At 34.5% G+C, this 19,008-nt stretch overlaps 1 protein-coding gene across 3 annotated transcripts in view; it reads right to left on the bottom strand.

Annotated features, from left to right (window-relative positions):
- Window positions 1-6,086: 6,086 nt before the first annotated feature.
- LOC149780924 (uncharacterized) overlaps window positions 6,087-19,008 on the bottom strand; it is a 49,324-nt gene continuing 36,402 nt past the window's right edge. For all 3 annotated transcript variants that reach the window (XM_089938024.1, XM_089938026.1, XM_089938025.1), the window contains one exon: window positions 6,087-17,680. In XM_089938024.1, coding sequence (XP_089794150.1) covers window positions 17,624-17,680 — 57 coding nt within the window. In that variant the 3' untranslated portion in view covers window positions 6,087-17,623. The remainder of the gene's footprint in view (window positions 17,681-19,008) is intronic.

Raw genomic sequence — 19,008 nt, 5'->3', positions numbered from 1 at the left:
ATGCCATAATACCGTTATTAACAAATCCGACTCTAAAATCTGCTCCATAGAGAGTAACGCCGTCATCTCTAGTAATTTCACCGGTAACTTCGATATATGCCTCAGATGGAAGAAAATATCTTGTTGTATCGTGAACTTGAATTTCCAGGCGATTATCAGTATTTGGTGTAACTGTGTCGTACGAGAAATACTGGAAATCTCGCACTGATGTATCCCTACCTACTGGTTCATCCATGTCAAATACTTCATTTGACACTTGTGAGAACATTTATTATTAATAATATCGTCTAAAACGAAGACCATCGCCTGAAACAAAACTTGTATTTGCTAGATTTGTCCTAGCAACATCCTGCGCTAGATTTGTCTTAGCAACTTCCTGTGCTAGATTTGTTATAGCAGCTTCCTGTGCTAGATCATTTATTTTTTTATTTGCCGCATCATTTATGGCCTTACTGACTTCGGGTGGCATTTCGCTGGTAATGGGTAATTTGACGGGTTGCTTTTTACGTACTAAACTTAATATTTTATCTTTGATAGCGTTGAAGCCTTTACTGGCCAAATTACCGATACCAGAAATGGCAGTCTCGCCGATCTTTCCTATCGCTTTCAACCCAAATTGCTTAATCACGGGTCCAATTTTAGGTATTACTCGCGTGACAAGACTTCCAACGATATCGCCAAATCCATTACCGTGAATATATTTGTATACTGGCAATCGAGAGTTTACTATGCGGACCTGATTAGGTCTGCGTTGATGTTTATGAACAATCATGTTATTTCAATTGTATTGATTTAATCGATGAGTTCATCGACAAACTCCTTGTAAATGTGAGAATCGATGATACCACCACGGAATAATCGCTGACAAATATCTGATGCTTCGTTGACTATCTCACGAGAATTATTTCCAGCTCGCTTTCCTCCGATTAATACTTCAAGGCGAGATACATCGTTGACAACACTATCGGGACAAACTGAATATCCGCTTCCTGTTTTTTTTGTTTCTGGAGATTCCAATGGCGTTAAGTAAAATATTTCGTCTGACGGCGATGAAGATGTCCCTGACGACGATAACCCTGACGACGATGACTTCGGTGGCAAATCCCCTATAGGACTATCTTGTTTAGGATATTTATCCTTTATAGTAAGATATGGGCTTATAGCAGCCTTTTCAAGAGGAGCATATGGTTGTAAAATAGAAACTTCTTCAAGTGATTTTACACGCGGGGGGTATGTTAATTTAGAAATAAGTTCCTCTGTGGGATTATAAAATTTTTTAGGACTAAACTTTTCAGGACTATCTTTTTTAGGTGTTATTAAAGTTGATGCTCTTGCTTTTCCATCTAATAACTTTATTCTGTAATTACCAACATCCAATGAAAATTTCCCAAAATCTTCATCAGAATATCTTACTGGTTTTCCTAAACTACCAAAATACATCATCGCATACCAATCAAGTGTGTTAACTTTATCAACATCAATTTCTTTTCGCAAAAAGAATCTTTTATTTTCCGTAGAATCATCCGCAGCCATTTGAACTACTGAATCATAATTACCAAGTAAATACAACCTGCTTGTATTCAAATAATTATCCGCTGTTACACTAGGATCAATTTTAAACACAATACTAGCCGGTGATGATTTATATTCGGGTACAATTATCGGTTCATCACTCTGATCTTTTTTCTTTTTTGGTTTTCTTTCCTTTTTCTGAGGTGGAGTTTTTTCTTTTGGTCTAGCTCCTAATTCCTCTGGTTGAAATATTGGCTCCTGTGGTTGAATATCTTCCTGTGATGTTTCTTTTCTTCCTCGTGTTTTAGTTTTTTCTTTTCTTTCTTGTTGTTTTCTTTCTTTCTCTTGCTGTTTTCTTTCTTCTTTTTCCTGTTGTTTTCTTTCTTTCTCCAGTTGTTTTCTTTCTTCCGCCTCTTGCTTATTAAATCTTTGTGTATCTCTTGCTGTTTCTAAAAATCTTCTGTAACGCGGATCCGCTGTCTTACTTATTGATGTTGTTTGTGTGTAAATTTTATATACCATATCATACCAATTATCGCGAGTTGCATATCTTTTTTTCCCCACTGCAGTCAAAAATTCAGTTCGACTACTAAAATATTCCTCCGCAAATTGGCCAATCTCATCTATATTATACAATGTCGAGAGGGGCTGCGATATTATTTCCCATCCCTCATCGGTGAAATTTTCTCTTAAATTATCGATATTAAACTTCCCTTTTATCATTGAGATTTTTCTTCCTCCCGGTTTTCCACCTCCAGGTTTTCCTCCATCAGCAATTGCAAGTTGTTGCGCCGCTGCTGCTATTGCTAATCGCTCGGGTAATGTTCGTGATTGATCCTCAATACCTTTCAACATAGGAAAGATTCCACGTTTTCTAGCATCTGGATCTTTTTCGTCGCCATATACAACCTGCTCAATTGTTCCGGTCACTGGCTTCAACCATTTTGCCGAAGTTTCTGAAATTCCATGTTGCATATCTTCGTAACCACGAACATTTTTCTTAAATAATCGTTTTGTCGGAATTAGCTTCTTTAATGCCGCTAATTGATCTCGCGCTAATCTAGCAGATTGAGGCTCTCCAACTGTGCTAACTTTTCGACTCATCTTATTTTCAACTATATTGTTTTATTGTGAAATAAAATTAATATCCGCAGTCCGAATTTGCAATCACAAACAAATTTTACAATACCCCCCAAAAAAATGCTGTTTTTTTTTATGCCTGAAAATGCACTTTGGGTTGAAATTTTGCGGATTAATTTGCGCAGGAGGGTTTATTTTTGCTTTCTGAGGCTTCTACGGAGAAATGTTTGGTGGGAGGGTTAAATTTATCTGAGCCAGGGGGTCTGTACAACTTCCCTGCTGCTCATACTGCATTTCACTGAAATCTACCTGAACTTAAATTGCGGGGGAAACGAAATCATATGGCAAAACTGAATTTTAGTAAAATTAACATCTACCTTACAAATATTATCGGGGGGTTGGAGCTTAGAGAAAGCAACACAATAAACCGCACTGAAATCTGTTTACAAGACCTTAACGAAATGCAATAGCAATTTCTGATTTGAGTAACGGTGACCCTGAGCTCCCGTTTTCACAATCACTAGAATTCTTACTATGGTTGAGAGACAGCCACACCAAATTTCTTTAAATTTAGTCGACTAGAACTTAAATTACTTTATAGAAATAGCAATGCAATGAAAAAAATCCATCTTTCTGATATTTTTGTTCTGTGCCTTTATTTTGAAGCTACTGACCACAAAAATACCCGGAAATAGACTTATTTTTGAGGTTGAAGGAACTGTGGTTTGTTTGGGCTTTTTACAAATTTTTTATCGACACATTTAATATTAATGGCTGTATCCTGCAGTGGAAATTGGATCTAAAAGCCTTTCCAAAGGACACATTGAAGCAACAGACTGGAACTGTTCCCACGACATTTGGATTACGAGTCCGACGCTCGACTGAGCTACCACGTCTCCCTGGTTAAAAGAAAAACGAAATGAATTTTATTGAAATTTGTTTGATAAAACACAAGTTATTGTGTGGAAATTACATCGGACGAATTATATTTAAGTAACACTGAACTAGACCTTCAAGTTACTGACCCCGAAGTCGATAGGCTTCTTCTTTGTTGAAAGCACATATACTACATTCCTCTTGAAAACCTGTCCAGCAGAAAGTGTTTATTATTTGAATTCAACAAATTTATATTTGGTAATGATGGTTTCGAACGTGAAGTTAACGACCTCAAAATGAACAGGTTTCTTCTTCATGCAACTGTCTTATTTAGGATCACGATTACACATCACATGGTGCAAGCTGGGTATTAAGGGCACTTTTCACGCATTACTGACCATATCATACCAAGCCAATTGGAATCAATGGTCTCTGTGTTATAGCTTACAAGGTCAGCCCGTGTCGGCTGCCTGTGTGTCCTTGAGAAAGACTCGATCAACTGAGCTACCATGGTTTTTCTCACCACCACCATGCACGCGGTTACAAGACATAATGACATGACCAATGATACCATGCGAGGCGAAAGCACAACGGCATCCAACCGTAAAAGCCATTTCACTAAACTATTTTGAGATATTATTTATTACTGTCTTTATCGCAATCTGATACATACGTGATAAATATAATCTTAAGTATAATGCTATCTTCAAAATAAAATGAACGAAGCTCGTCTAATAATTTCATTTTAGTTAAGCAGTCGTGCAAGTGATGTCACTGAAATCCATCAACAAAAACTAATTATGCACCAACAATGTCCGCCCAGAGAACAGTAAACCGTCATACATTTGACTTCGTCCTTTGTCATACATATCAGCAAATAATGTCAACCTCTTAAGGCAGTCACCTCTGGCATCAGGTGTGCACCCGACGACTCCATTGCCAGGGAAACTACAAACTACAAATAAACTATTCCAAAAATAAGCAATGGAGGAAAAGTACTTCTGAAATGAAACGTGATGTTGCAGGCGTTTTTGATGTTGTGGGCTTAACACCACTTTTTAACACAAGATAGGCTATTTAAGGCGGCCAGGTGGAGGAAGAACCCGGAAAATCCCCGTGAAGAAACATCGAACCACGTGAAGCTACTGGCAAGTTTTCTCACATATCCACATTGGCTGAGCCCGAGACTCGAACTCACGCGGACAGAGGTGATATGGCAGTGATCGGTATTGGCGAACGCTTTAGACCACTCGGCTACCTGGTGCCGCCTGAAACGATGAATGCATCAAGTGGGCGAACAATACTGCATTAATCAAATAAAAGAAAGCAATGAATTTGAACTTTGCCAAGGAACCACGTATTGACATGAAATATAGTCATAACACGAGACTAGTGCAACCTCATTTAGCTTGCCACCGTTTGAATTAAATCAAATCTGGCTGCATAATAATGGTGGCGTTTTAGCAGAGGCATACTAGACATAAAATATGAGAAGGCAGGAAACCCAGACCATTCTGGATATTTGAACTTTGTCCATTGGAGGCGATTATTATCAATGGTTAGACTGTTCGTATATTACCTGGATAAAATAACGACTTTTTTCTCTTAAAAAAATCATCGAGTTTTATTTCAATCTAACTACGTGACACAATCTTAACAGTATCATGCTAATAATAGATGTCAAACATTTCTTTTAATCTGAAAAATCATCTGGCTGCAGATGAACTTACAACTATTCAGGAAATTAAAATTTTCGGACCTTGTTCCATCAGAAAACTGATGAATAATGTACATCTAAAATTAAAAGTCTAAAAACTGATTTAAATATTATTAATTCCAATTCAACCTTTGAAGGAATGCATGAAGACTCAATAATGGACAATGGGGGAAAAAAATTATGGAGCAATATTTAACATGATTTGAACAAAATATAAATATTTGTCCATGTTGAAATGCCATTATCTGAAGGAATATTTATTTGAAATTGTAAAAGCAAACAAGACATTTATTTCTGAAAAGTAGATATATCACAAAAGATACTGTTTTAGGGTTTTAAACAACATTTGAAATGTAAATGAAAAAATTATATTTTAAAAACGTTTAAAAGGAAATATATGGCCACATTTATTTTTATTTTTTTGAATTTCAGTTTAAGGGGATTATATAGGAAATTTTCAAAGAAAACAATATGTGAAAATGCTTAAAATGAATCATCTAGCTGCACACTGATTTATAAACAATTTAAAAAACAGTATAAATTTCAGTTTGAAATTCTCAAAAGGAAATATGAAGTTTCTCTTACACTTACACGGTTGCACTTGGACAAAATTAAAAACTAAAAATGAAACCTTAATACAAGTTTCAAAGAGTCAACCAGAAATTGTACAGACACGAGATTAAAAATAACAGATTTTTACAAGCATGAAATTATGCACATTTAGGAGGTATACAGACTTGTTCCTTAAACTTCCAAAAGGCACGTCTGCTAATCATGAACAAAAATGTACAAATCCAGTTTAAAAACTCCTGCACAAATGTGTAGAAAAACAGTTTTGATAAATTATAAAACCATAAGGAATGTTTCAATATTACAGAATATATGAAAAAATAAAACAATACTGATTTCTCCAAGTTTAATTTATTTCTACTGAACATGAAACTAAGAGTGAAAAATGTTGCAAGTTTTTACAAACAAAATTGACTATCATAAATTCTGCTACATCAACTTACTTTACAATATCAGACATAGTTGATCTCTCTTCATACTTTTCTATAAATAGTGAAACAGGTCTGTTGGGTAGTCAATGTACAGTACAATTTTGTCTCTAATAGGCACATATCATTTATATTTAAAAGTTTCTCAAATGTGCTATTAACTTGTGTACTGAAGCTTCCAGATCATTTTCTCAAACAATGCCTTGTGGAATATACCATCTAAATCATCAACATAATCGAGATATCTACAGAGAATTCAGGTAAAATCCAGTAGTGTAGCTCAACAGTTTCAAAGTGTAAACCATACACTAGGTTGATGTTTAGTTTGGATTTTGTTCTTTTGAAGTTAAGGCATAAATGTCTTGTGTTCATCTTACAAGAGGTGACCTGTATAGAAGGGACAATAAAATAGAGCTTTTAAATGGAAATTCCTGAAAGTGTCTATAATGAACATGTCCTTCGTGTCCTATAAGAAAGGTTTCGCTATATCAGCCAGCAGAGCAACATACATCCCCAATACGCTAGACAGATAATTTTTATGCAAAATATAAATGAAAGTTTTCTCAGCTATTTTTCTAGACTGATAACAGTCAGACCATAATTTTCCATTGCATATTTGCTATAAATAATATTGAAAATGCAAGAAGAACTCCATCTTCTAATGAACTGCATGTTTTGCCTGCTCTCCTGCTTAATACAGATTATGAGATAGGTTTCCACTTTTAAATGATCTTGACTTTCCATAATGGTCGGTTGGAGTGCAAGAGTACGTGAATATGAAAGTACAGCCCCAGTATGACAACATGTTTGCAATCTATCATCAAAGAGAGGAACTTGAACGAAAAGGTTAACCAAGAGTTTCAAATGAATATGATGGTACACAAGGGTCAGTGAGAGAGAGATCTAGTGCATGAATATAAAGTGCAGAGTACTGCTTCTAATGTCCAAGTATCATCGCGATTTCTTTCAGGGCTTAGGACCATTAATCATACCAAAAAATACTTCCACCAAAACATAACCAAATTATTAAATGAACTTGACCTTGCCTGAAGATCTAAAGAAATGTAGGGGTGCATGGAAATTAAATCTCAGAAGTTCCTTGTATTTCAGTCCATGTTTGATAACTATCCCTTTCAAGCGTCTGAACTTAAAACTATACACAGAAAAACCTTCATCAGTGCAGATGACAACAATGATCCCAGAAAAGCTATATGTAGGTCTTGCCTATGCTAACGCTGGCAAGACAAAAAAATCAGAGCTGTAAGTCCATTTATTGCAAGTATCAAAACCCTTCTAAAATGTTGCTCCAACGAACTTTACTGGTTTGATAGTTCATTACAATGATGAAATCTTACATGCTGATACATTTTGTCAGAGTAAAGTTCATAACAAAACGATGACACAACATCTCTCTCTCTTGAATAAATGATTGAAATGCAGTGATGCTTCAAATTTAATCCTGTGTCATGCCATTTAATGAAATAAGAATTACAAAGGTAAATAATTCTTCAGTAAATATAAGCAAGTCAAGCTTGACAGTAGTCCCATTATATTGCTGACACACATTTTCTGAGCTACATGTCAAAAAGTGTACACAAAAAGTGGGGCTATGCTAATTGGTTGTCAGAGCTCTATTAGAAGTAAGCATGTGTACACAAAAAGTGGGGCTATGCCAATTGATTGTCAGAGCTCTATTAAAAGTAAGCATGTGTACACAAAAAGTGGGGCTATGCTAATTGGTTGTCAGAGCTCTATTAGAAGCATGTGTGCACAAAAAGTGGGGCTATGCTAATTGGTTGTCAGAGCTCTATTAGAAGTAAGCATGTGTACAAAAATACAGCTCAGCTTAGTTTACTGCCTATTAACATTTGTAAAATTGGTAAACATGTAAACAAGCATGCACCTGGCTGTCTGTGATGCATAAAGTACCATTTAAATTAAATGAGAGTTTTAGTAGTTTTAATTTACTAATGTATTATGATTTTAACATCAAATGTGGCATCACACAGAAACACCCAAATATGGCAAGAAACTGTTGCAGCACACATTACACAACATTACACATCAGGTTGTTTTACTGATAATGCTGATAAATTTATAAACATCACCATTAAAAAAATATGCTTGTTAAGATAACCTTAAATCAGTAGCATTTCACTTTTAAAAAAAACTGTTTCAAGTCAAAGTAATTTTATTTGGCTGCTGTAGATCCTTTAAAAAAAAAACATCACAATCTATTTCCACACAGTATATCAAGCTGTATTATCTATCTTTATGTACTTGTATGCAAAAATCTGGGAAGTTTTGCCAAAAATGTCAGATATATTTAACAACATATCTTACACACTGAATCCTGTTGTAATAAGCAGTAAAAATGAAATGTAAACATTATCCAACTGAGCATAAACAGGCATTTGCACTGTAATAACAGTTAGCTATTCTGGAAGCCTAATGGATAGAAATGGATAAGGGTAGAGTTCTTAATCATTTCAATAAAAGATTATTTTGGTTTTTGTAAACCATGTACATATTTATAAATTTTTCTAAACATTACAACCTTACATTAAAGGAACATGGATGACACGATAGCTTCCATCTGCAACATAAACCAATTTATACTGTTACTTGTCCTTTTTATCCACATTTTGACAAAAGTTTTCTGCATGTACACTCACCTATGTAACATTCTCTTTTACAAAAACAAATACTGTATTCTTTACACATTAATATGCAAATAAGTAAAAGGTGTAAACTGACCTATTGGAAACACAAGATCATTTGATGTATTTAATTACAGAATACAACTTGATCTACTGGACACAGAATATCACTTGGACTATTGGAAAAACAAGATCATTTGATCTAGTGGATTCAGAAGACCACCTAATAGATACAGAATACCATTCAATCTATTGTATACAGATTCACCTAGGAAACTGATCCACAAACTGTTTCAATTTATGCTAAACTCAAATAAAACAACAAAATAAACTTGACAGATCAGCACCAGAGTTGTACAAAATCATTATGTAATAAGAACCATAAAGCATAATTTCAAAAAGATAACTTAAACAGTATTTTTTTTAAATCTCCAAGAAAATAATAGGCTACCAGTATTACAGTTTGTCAAACTATTGTGTATATGAGCATGTTTATATTCTTTTATACAATGTATCAAGCAACTCCACCCTCAATAAACAAATGTCACATTTTAGAACAAGATCAGAAAGATGGAATCTGTGCACATATCATGTTCAGCTATTAAAAACATTCCAGGTTCTTAGAAACTGATGGGGGGGGGGGGCATGGAAAAACACTGTTGAGGTAGAGAATAAATTAATTCAAGAACATGTTACTTTAATACAGATAGCTGGTCTTACAGTTTCTGCCAGATATGCCCATGCATCTTTCTGAGAGACAAAGGAGCCCAATGCATAAAATGTAAGTTGACAATGCATCTTTTTTTTCCATAATCAAAGTTGCAGATTGTATATTTAGCAAATCTAAAGGTATTTCCCAGGGATGTGAAAAAAGAGGTTCAATGCAACTTTTCCACACAAAAAAAGAAAGTCCCTCAAAGGAATGCCACTCTACTAGCCAAAAGGATTCCATCTATGTCAACATATTTAAGACAATTTGTTCCTTTGACTGCAGTGTCAAAACTCTGATATTCTGTGGTGATATAAATATTTTCAAAGTAGCTGCTGTTTTACACATACTGGATGCCTGATTGGCATCATTTTCACTTAAGACAGGTAAACATCCTAATACATCATTTGGTGAAAATCCCCATGCCAACATGACCATCCTTTCAGATGGAGTAGTGACTGCAAGATTTTCAATTCAGCCATCATGGCAGTAATAGCAGATGTACAAATGGCACCAGTTTTCATTTAATACCAACTACATCTCATAAGAAGTCTACCAGTGAAAACCCCTGTTGATATAACTATTCATATTCAGGGTCAGTTTGCATCATTTTCATTTATCACTACCAGACACTATAAGGAGTCTTTTGATGAAATTCCCATGTCAAAATGGTTTTCCATTAAAAAAAAAAAGACGTAACAGTATCAAGATTTTTAAGAATATCACAATGGTACTCACACTGGTGGTCAGATCAGCATAATTTTCATGTACGGTCCGACAATAAAGTCTTCTGATGAAAATATCCATGCTGATATGAATTTCCATTTTGTAAAGGTAACAAAGTAAAGAATTTCATGATGGCTGCCATGGTTGCCATATTGGATATCAGATTCACACCATTTCCATTCTGGACCAACTAGACATCATAAAAAGTGCTTTAGTGAAAGAAAATGTCAATATGAAAAGCCATCCGGTAGCGATAAAAAGTAGTTTAGGAGGAGGAGCAATAACAAGCTTGTGCTAATGGACCTATGGATGACAGATCATCCTGTAAGCTCCTCTGATCCATGACCATGACAGGTCAAGGTAAACCCATCCTTTTAATATCAATTAATTGCCACCAAGTAGAGGGTGACTGAAATTTGATTTACTTATTTTCGATAAAAAAACTAAGCAGTATGGGAAATCATATTCTAAGATGGCACACTGATCTATGCCCAGGACTGTAAAAAGGCAACTTGTTTGCCACGTGAAATAACAGTACATGTTACATGCATTCTACACTGTAAACTACCATGAAATGCCCAGTGACCAATGACTAATAAATAGTCAACAGTGTGTTTGTGAAATATTGCTAATCTTTTGATGATGTGCTCTAAACAATGGTATGTACAACAAGTGCAACCTAGGAAGTTGTCTCACTTGTAAAATCTGATCAACAAAAATATAAATGGCAGCTAGCTATCATAGAATCAATTCCTTTAATAAATAATTTTTTAAAAGTAATTATCAAAAAAAAAATCATCTGGCCATTTATTAAATGCATTGCAACGCACACAGGTAATTAGTGCTATAGTAATTGGGTAATGCGCCTTGCCCAATGACACACAGCATAAAGTCGATACTGGCTTATACAATGGTAGAGTTAGTCCATCATGCTAACTACAGTTCCATCAAATTCCACTAGATCTGTGTCTTAGCACTGGTTTACTGAACAAAAATTGGCTTGTTTAAAAAAGATCCACCACCTTGATGTTGTAAAGTCCTTGGCCAAGTTGTCTGAGCCCATAAATGCAACACTGCTACCACCATGGCCAATATCTTTTTCTTCTTTAAGATTTTCTTACAACTGACTTACACTGCTGGTACCCAGACATAATGTAAGGTGTATATCTGGTGCTGATCCCCTGATTCCTGCCACATTAGAAAGCATAATAATGACAAAGAAATACATCAAGAGCACCACACAATGGAAATTAATATGCATGCCCCTTGGTAAACAGTGCTCTGTGTAATAACTGAAATTTATTTGCAGAAACCACTTCTGTCACTGCAGCCTCGACCTTTGACCCTAAAATCAATAAACTTCATTTTCATGTCAAGGGTAAACCACTGACAAAATCTGGTCCAGGTCTGTGATGGAGAACTATTAATATTATGTGGAAACCAGTTCTCATCTTTAATCACTTTCTAACTTGTCCTTTGATTTTTTTACCTCAAAATTGGTAGGCTTCTTCCTTACCATATGGGCAAACTGTGCCCAAAGGTTGGCAATGCATGTGGTGGAGAGCTAATTTTACTGTGTGGAAACCATTTACTTTTAGCCACAGCAACTTTGCTCATAAAACAGACATGATTCCTCCTTACCAAAAGTGAAAGCCATGAACAAAGTTTGGTAACCACAGATGATGGAGAACAGCATTGTTTTGTGAAACCATTTCTTTTTTTTCAGTCAGTAACTATGACCTCTTTATCCAGTATCAATATGGTTCTTTTTTTAACTGAAGTACAATCCTATCATAAACAGTTTTTTTTTGTAACTTTCAGTAACCCTGACTGCTGAGCTTTTACACCATGAAATTGATAGGATTCTTTCTTACCCCAAACACAAGCCATCCACAACCTTTGATAAGTGTAGTTGGTGGATAATTAGTGTTATTGCACAGAAACAAAATTGGTAACATCAGATGGATGAGAAAAATCTTGCCATAAAAAATATTGTATATATTCACTTACAAGTCAAACTGCAGAAAAACCAAAATCCTGATCTGCTGTTGCATAATGTGCATGCAAATCAGGGGCTATGTTGTTTGTTCTAAAGACATTTTCCAAATACTGCACAAACCCAGATATGCCAGCACATGATATGACAGAAGACATGTGTCTGTGCAGTTTGCATATGAAATTGTCTTATAAACGAGTATACACAGTACCAACTTATGGCAGACATAAAAACTCTTCATTAGAAAAACAAACTTGCTAATTGCAAGCTAATATTCTTCAAGAACAACCTGTTTTAAAGTACATTTTGTTAGTAACAAAGAAATGTTACAAAAAAATATCTGATCAAAATTATTGCACCACAGTAATTGAGTGGTGTATTACAATGGCTGCAGATATTTTAATAAGGCAATCTGAGAAATCAACAGATTAATTCTCAGATATTTTTTAAGCAACCTTATGTAGCATTAGAAAATCAACAGATTAATTCAGATATTTTTAAAGTGAGTCAATGTAGCACAGGAAACCTTAGAAATCAATACTTTAATTCACAGATATTTTTTAAGTGACCCTATGTAGTACATGCAATCTTGGAAATCAGATTTATTCAGAAAGCTAGTTGTTATATTTCTGTTACCAGCTGCCACATTACACACCAAATCATATCCTATTCCCTAATTAAATACAGTAAGAATACAAAAAAAAACTATCATATCTCTTCATAATTATAATCTACACTTGCTTATAAGTAGAGTCAAACTCAAGAAACAAAGATCCTGTTCAACCATAGCATAATGCAACTGCAGATTTGGCTCTATTGTGTTTGTTTTACTGATTACTCCTAACAAACTGCACAGTCCCAGAACTGCTGTTGCATTTAGCAATGGCAGATCTGGATCTTTGCCGTTGGACTCAACTTGTAAGCAAGTTTATACGGTGGCTTCCATAAGGAAATACATCATTAAACAGCATGCAAATTATACAGAAAAAGCTTCACTTTGGTACATTTATATGCATTCTTTATAAGCTACACTCGAACATAAAATACACATCAAAAAAGGTTTCAATTTATATACAGCTATTCCAGCAGATTTTACAAACTGTTCATTAAATGAACATGATTTGAGTAATTATAAACATTGTTCTTGACCTAACTTAACTATATGTATCTACTGACAAATCCAGAAAAATGTTTATGGTAACACCGCTGTGAAAGTAATTTTTCACAATTTAGAACATATTGTAATCAGAAAAGAATCAGTTACATGATTGAAAAGGAAACCTTCGATCAGAAAGTCTGCTTAAGTTCTTTATGTGCATGAATCTATTTTAAAAAAATTAAAAAAAAAGAAAAACCATGTATGCTCCCATATAAGTCAGTCCAACTGCAAACTGCACATACCAAGATCTGCTGTCACATAATAACTCATGATCTGGGTCTATGCTGCTTGTAAGGTATAATCAGTCAAACGAACAACTCAAGACCCTCATCTATGAATATACTGTGCAATGGTAGATCAGGGTGCATGCTATTTGCAGTTAGGCTCAATTAATAAATGAGTGTATATGGTATATGAAACTGAAGCTGAACTGTGATATCCAGAACTGTGATGCTATCTAACTTTAAAAGAGATATTTACAGATGGTTTTAGAATCATTATTGCTATGGTTGGAGGTCATATATTTATCCTAATTTAAAATATTTTATTTCAAATCTCAATTTCCAAAGTCATGCTTTGAAGGTTTGAGAATACAGATCTAGTTATGCTACCAATCAGCATGAGTTAGACTGCTGATTTCTTTTCTGAACCATTTATTTCAAAATAATTGCTTTCCTGGTTAATTTTTTAAAAGTGCAAACCCCCACCCCAACACTGAAAACAAGCAATTTACATATTCTTGAATAACCTTCTTTTACATATTAAAAAAAAACAACTGAAAAACAATGCTGGCTGTTTTTTTTTATTCAAAGTTCTAATGTAATCCTTTCTATTTTCAAATAAAAGGCGAAACTTTAATAAGGGAGGCAAATCTACAGAATTACAATATGAAGCAGAAATGAAGTGGCTTTTGAGCAACTTCACATGATGTGATTTTGAACAACTGGTTACTGATCCATGAGAAAAATCTTGTACTTAACAAAAATAATAAAAGAACCGTTTTATCAATAACACCATTGTAAAAATAAAGAAAAAACTTTTTACTCTATTAAATACTGAAAATGTAAAATGGATATTTTTACCTACTCTCAGAAATATTAAACTCAAAATGAAAATAGTCAGTTGACAATACAAATAAGTTTTTATAAACCTTTAGCTATTAAGCAGTGACAATAAATATTATTCTTCTGTCATAAATCTGTTACATTAATTGATCAGTTTTGAAATTATCAAAATATATTTATATTCAAACATTTTTTACCACTAAGAAAAGATTCACAAAACAAGAACCCAATGCACAAAATAGATGATCAATCATAATTTTAAATGTTAGTAGTAAAATTTACTTTTAATACTGATAAAACTAGTCTCATTTTAAAAAATTAACACCAGATAAAGCAACAACATTGTTGAATATATGCATCAATGCTATTTAAGTTCATTATAATTGATTCTGCATGTTTTCTTTTAAATCGCAAAAAATTAAAATCTAATTACAGTCAACATGCTATAATGACCCCTGTATCTAAAGACTAATTGTATACAAGGAACAAATTCCTTAGGTCCCATTTCTACATTAATCAAAACAAGAGGCTCCCATTTCATCAAGCCAACCTTTGACCTAGCAAAAAGAAGAAAAAAAACAAACTTTGAGCCAATTAAAAAACTGGGTCACTGACCTTAATCAAGTGTGGAGGCAGAGAGAGAGATAGAGAGATAGACAAACAGGCTGACATGTACATAGATGCAAAAGTGATCACTATATTGAGTTTCTGTTAAGGCAGGGTTCAAAAAAATATTACAGTAAAATTTGCCCCACATCAAAGAGTGACAAAATTTGGGACAAAAATAATGGGCCATTTTATAAAGGATTCCAGATACAAAAAGCTACAATGTATACACCTGTCATAAAGACTAATTCTGTGTGGTCCCCTGATTGACAATTTAACAGAATTCTGATTGTGTACAACTTGTTTGAATAATACAAAGACATTTTCCAATGTCCCCAATATTTAAGCATGGGACACTTTTGGATGCTATCTACCTGAAATGATCAGCTGTACTTAAGCAGACAAAAGTAATGGTAAAATTGCAAACAAACATTACAACAGACAGTGACAAACCCTCTTTCAAATAAAGACTCAATTTCAATCTCCAAAAGACATAACTCTGAGTGAGCTTGCATTGGAGCATATACAGTACACACAGGCACTCCATATGTACTAACTGGCAAAATGAACTCTGATAGGGTAAAAGGTAATGCAAACCAGAAGAATAGACCTATTTTGTTTTCAATCCATAACTTGTTATTATATTCAAGCTCTAAATTGTGCCATATTAAAATTCATTAAAATGTCCAAAGGGTTCATTTTTCTGGCCAATTCAAACTATTCTAAATAAAAAAGTACAAATTAAAACTATTTACATTTTTATTTACTCTCTAAGATTTTCTAAGCCTTTGTCACATTTGACAGATCAAACTTGTTCACAAAAATTGGTTTTATTTGGTACAAATTTCTCTAAAATATAAGAAGAATAAATACTCAACACTGTAAACCAAATTTTAGCTTTATATCCAACAGAATTTGTCAAAAATTCTTTTACTAAATTATAAAAACAAAGGATGAGTAAAATTAATTATGAAAACTATTTCTAGTCATCTTTGTATTGTTAATTTATGCTGAACAATACGCCATGTCTTGCATGTGCTTCGTTGACAAATTACAAATGTGTGCAAATGACAATGATACTCATGCAAATAAGAAATAATAAAACTTGGTTCAAAATGCTACGGTAAAACTTTTAATCAAGCAAGGGTCAAAACTCAAAATTTTGACAGAAAAATGTGAAAATCAAACTTAAATTGTGTCTTTGTTATATTATACCTCAAATCAATTTTTTTTCAAACTTTATGAAGTAGAAAATACATTTTTGATACACAGGATAAATACCTCTTCTATAAAATACAGGGGCAAACAAAAATCATCTGTACCAAGAAAAAGCAGAATCGTATCCAGCTTCCATGCAGTTTCCAATTATTCGAAGCAAAATCGAAATGACCTTTCCCAAAATTTCTGCACATGTACGTATAAACTTGAAATAGTCCAACTAGTTGCCAGAGTTATCTCCACATAACTGTTATACAATGTTTCCAATCTGTAAATCTAAACATTAAAGAGATTTTGTAAGAAATGATTCAAGCAAAATCATTTCATAATCTGCCATATTCAACATAAAAAATATGTGTAAATTTTGTGAGGCTGAAGCTCATCTAAGTGCACAATGATGGCATCATAAACATCTCTATCAAGTGTATATACAAATTAGTGTGTAAATTTCCTCCTTTCTATGTTATGAGCACTCCAGTTCTGTGGTGCATTATCTCTCCTTATATGGTCGCACTAATTACTGATTTAATCCTTAATATTCTATGGTATCAAGACACAAAGCATGCGATATTGGTAAGTTCCAAGAAAATTTTGAGTTCTGGGCAGCTTTCCTCAGCAGGGCATGCCAATGTCAATATCACAAAATGAAACCCCATTAAGGATCATATCTGTTGAGAAGCCTTGACTGAAACATGGGCCATGTGCTCACTAAGGCACAGGTGGGAATTAATTTGAATATTATTATACAGATTTCTTATTTACCACAGAATTCTCTTTCTGAAACAAATTTCCTGGTCCATTGTGGTTCATTATGAAATCATGCAATCAACAATCATTACAGTTATTGGCAATATGACTTGCATAACAGGAATAATAGACAAAACTAATTTCAATTCTAAATGTACACATTCACATCTCCACTCATCCTCTGCTCACTCAAATGATTTTAAGAAAAATAAAATTGTAATTGAATGTCTGCCATAATTATTAACAGAAGGAAACACTCCTCTGAGTTCTAAAAGATATGATGGAACGATCTGAAAGATGACATCATTTTATACATAAAATCAATTCAATTTAATTCCTATTGAAGACAATTCTGAGTTCAGGAGACCAGTTTGATGATGAATCGGAAATAATGACATAACAATAATGAGATGATGATACATGTTAAAATCACCAATATACATGTATATAAATCTTTATACATGAACTGTGTCAATATTCAACTCCATTCTCCCTTCTCTGCATTTTTACCGCTGAGACCATTCTACCTTCTTTTCAGTAATTCCGCTGTAAGAATTAGTTCTCTTCTTCTCCATTAACTTCATCTGTTTTCACATCTATATTAGCTGATTCCTGTAACAGATGAAGTTTTTTTATGAACAGCAAATAATGACTAGAGTGTGTCTGTCTGACATGGATACATCCCACCCACCCCCATCCAGAACACAAATGATGGGCAAAGTTCTAAGTGAAAGATGGGCATTATTACTGTTGGAAAACGGTACCAACTGAGACAGGGTTCATCACAGGACGCAAAAAGGATTTGCCAGAAAATCAGCTAAATACATACAACTTCATATTATATTTTTATTTTTTTTATGTGTGCCACAATATAAAGAAAATCCTAACCTTTCATACAGATTAGGAAAAAGAGGGTTTTTTTTGTTGTTGTAGGGTTTAACGCCATTTTTCAGCACACGATAGGCTATACATGGCGGCCAGTATTAATGGTGGAGGAAGAACCCGGGAAAACCCCAGAAAGAACCACCGACCCACGAGAAGCCACTGGCAAGCTTTCTCACATACCCACATTGGCTGAATCCGAGACTCGAACCCATGCAGACAGAGGTGAGATGGCAGTGATCCGTAATGGACAGCACTTTAGACCACTTGGCCACTTGGGGCCCCAGGGAAAAGAGTAGCAGTCCCCCTAATTTCATTTCTTGAATGTGAACCTGATGTGGATCCTCTTAAAGTCAAACCCCATAATAAAACTGGCAAGTCCATTAAGTCCTTAAAACAGTCATTTTGCAGAAATGAAATCCACAATTGAAGGTGTTTGATGCAATTTGACGTGAGATGACAGTTAAATATGGGTACAGTATTAACAGGGGGACATACAAAATTATGAAAGAAAGTGATCACTGAAAAACTCATCTGCCTTACACTTGTATTTGTACTGTAATGGAGTAAAACAGAAAGCCTGTTGACACATGCATCGTAAATAACCTTGCAATGTAGCAGATTATGCAACTCAACCAGCTGGTGGCTACTGTTTGAATAATGGCTGGTCTTTCTTGACTAAGATATTGGTGGATTTGGGAGGGTGAGAGGCCACAGGCAAGTTAGAAGGCTGTGGCAGACAGAACTCTGGAGGCTGAAGCTGAAGATCTCCTTAATCAAAGTCCGAATCTTCAGTCAATATCTTCAGATGGCACTTCTGGATGTGAATCTTTGCAATAAACTGCTGTGATAAAATAGCCTCTGTGAGGGGTGTGGTGAATGAACAGGTGAAACAGGCTATGTGGGAAAGTGAACAATAATGATTTCATCCATAATGGGATGCAGTTATGTGCTAGTGTTCACTGTATCATCTACAGTTGAGGAGTGGTAGTGGACGGTAGGGATGGGTATTGCTGAAGCATGTACCAGTTAATGATGGAGCTGGGATTGTGACAGAA

This window comes from Sinohyriopsis cumingii, chromosome 16 (genome assembly GCF_028554795.1).
Source record: "Sinohyriopsis cumingii isolate HCF-2022 chromosome 16, ASM2855479v2, whole genome shotgun sequence".
In the NCBI taxonomy this organism is placed as follows: Eukaryota; Metazoa; Mollusca; class Bivalvia; order Unionida; family Unionidae; genus Sinohyriopsis; species Sinohyriopsis cumingii.
This window is presented reverse-complemented; position numbering and strand designations above follow the sequence as displayed.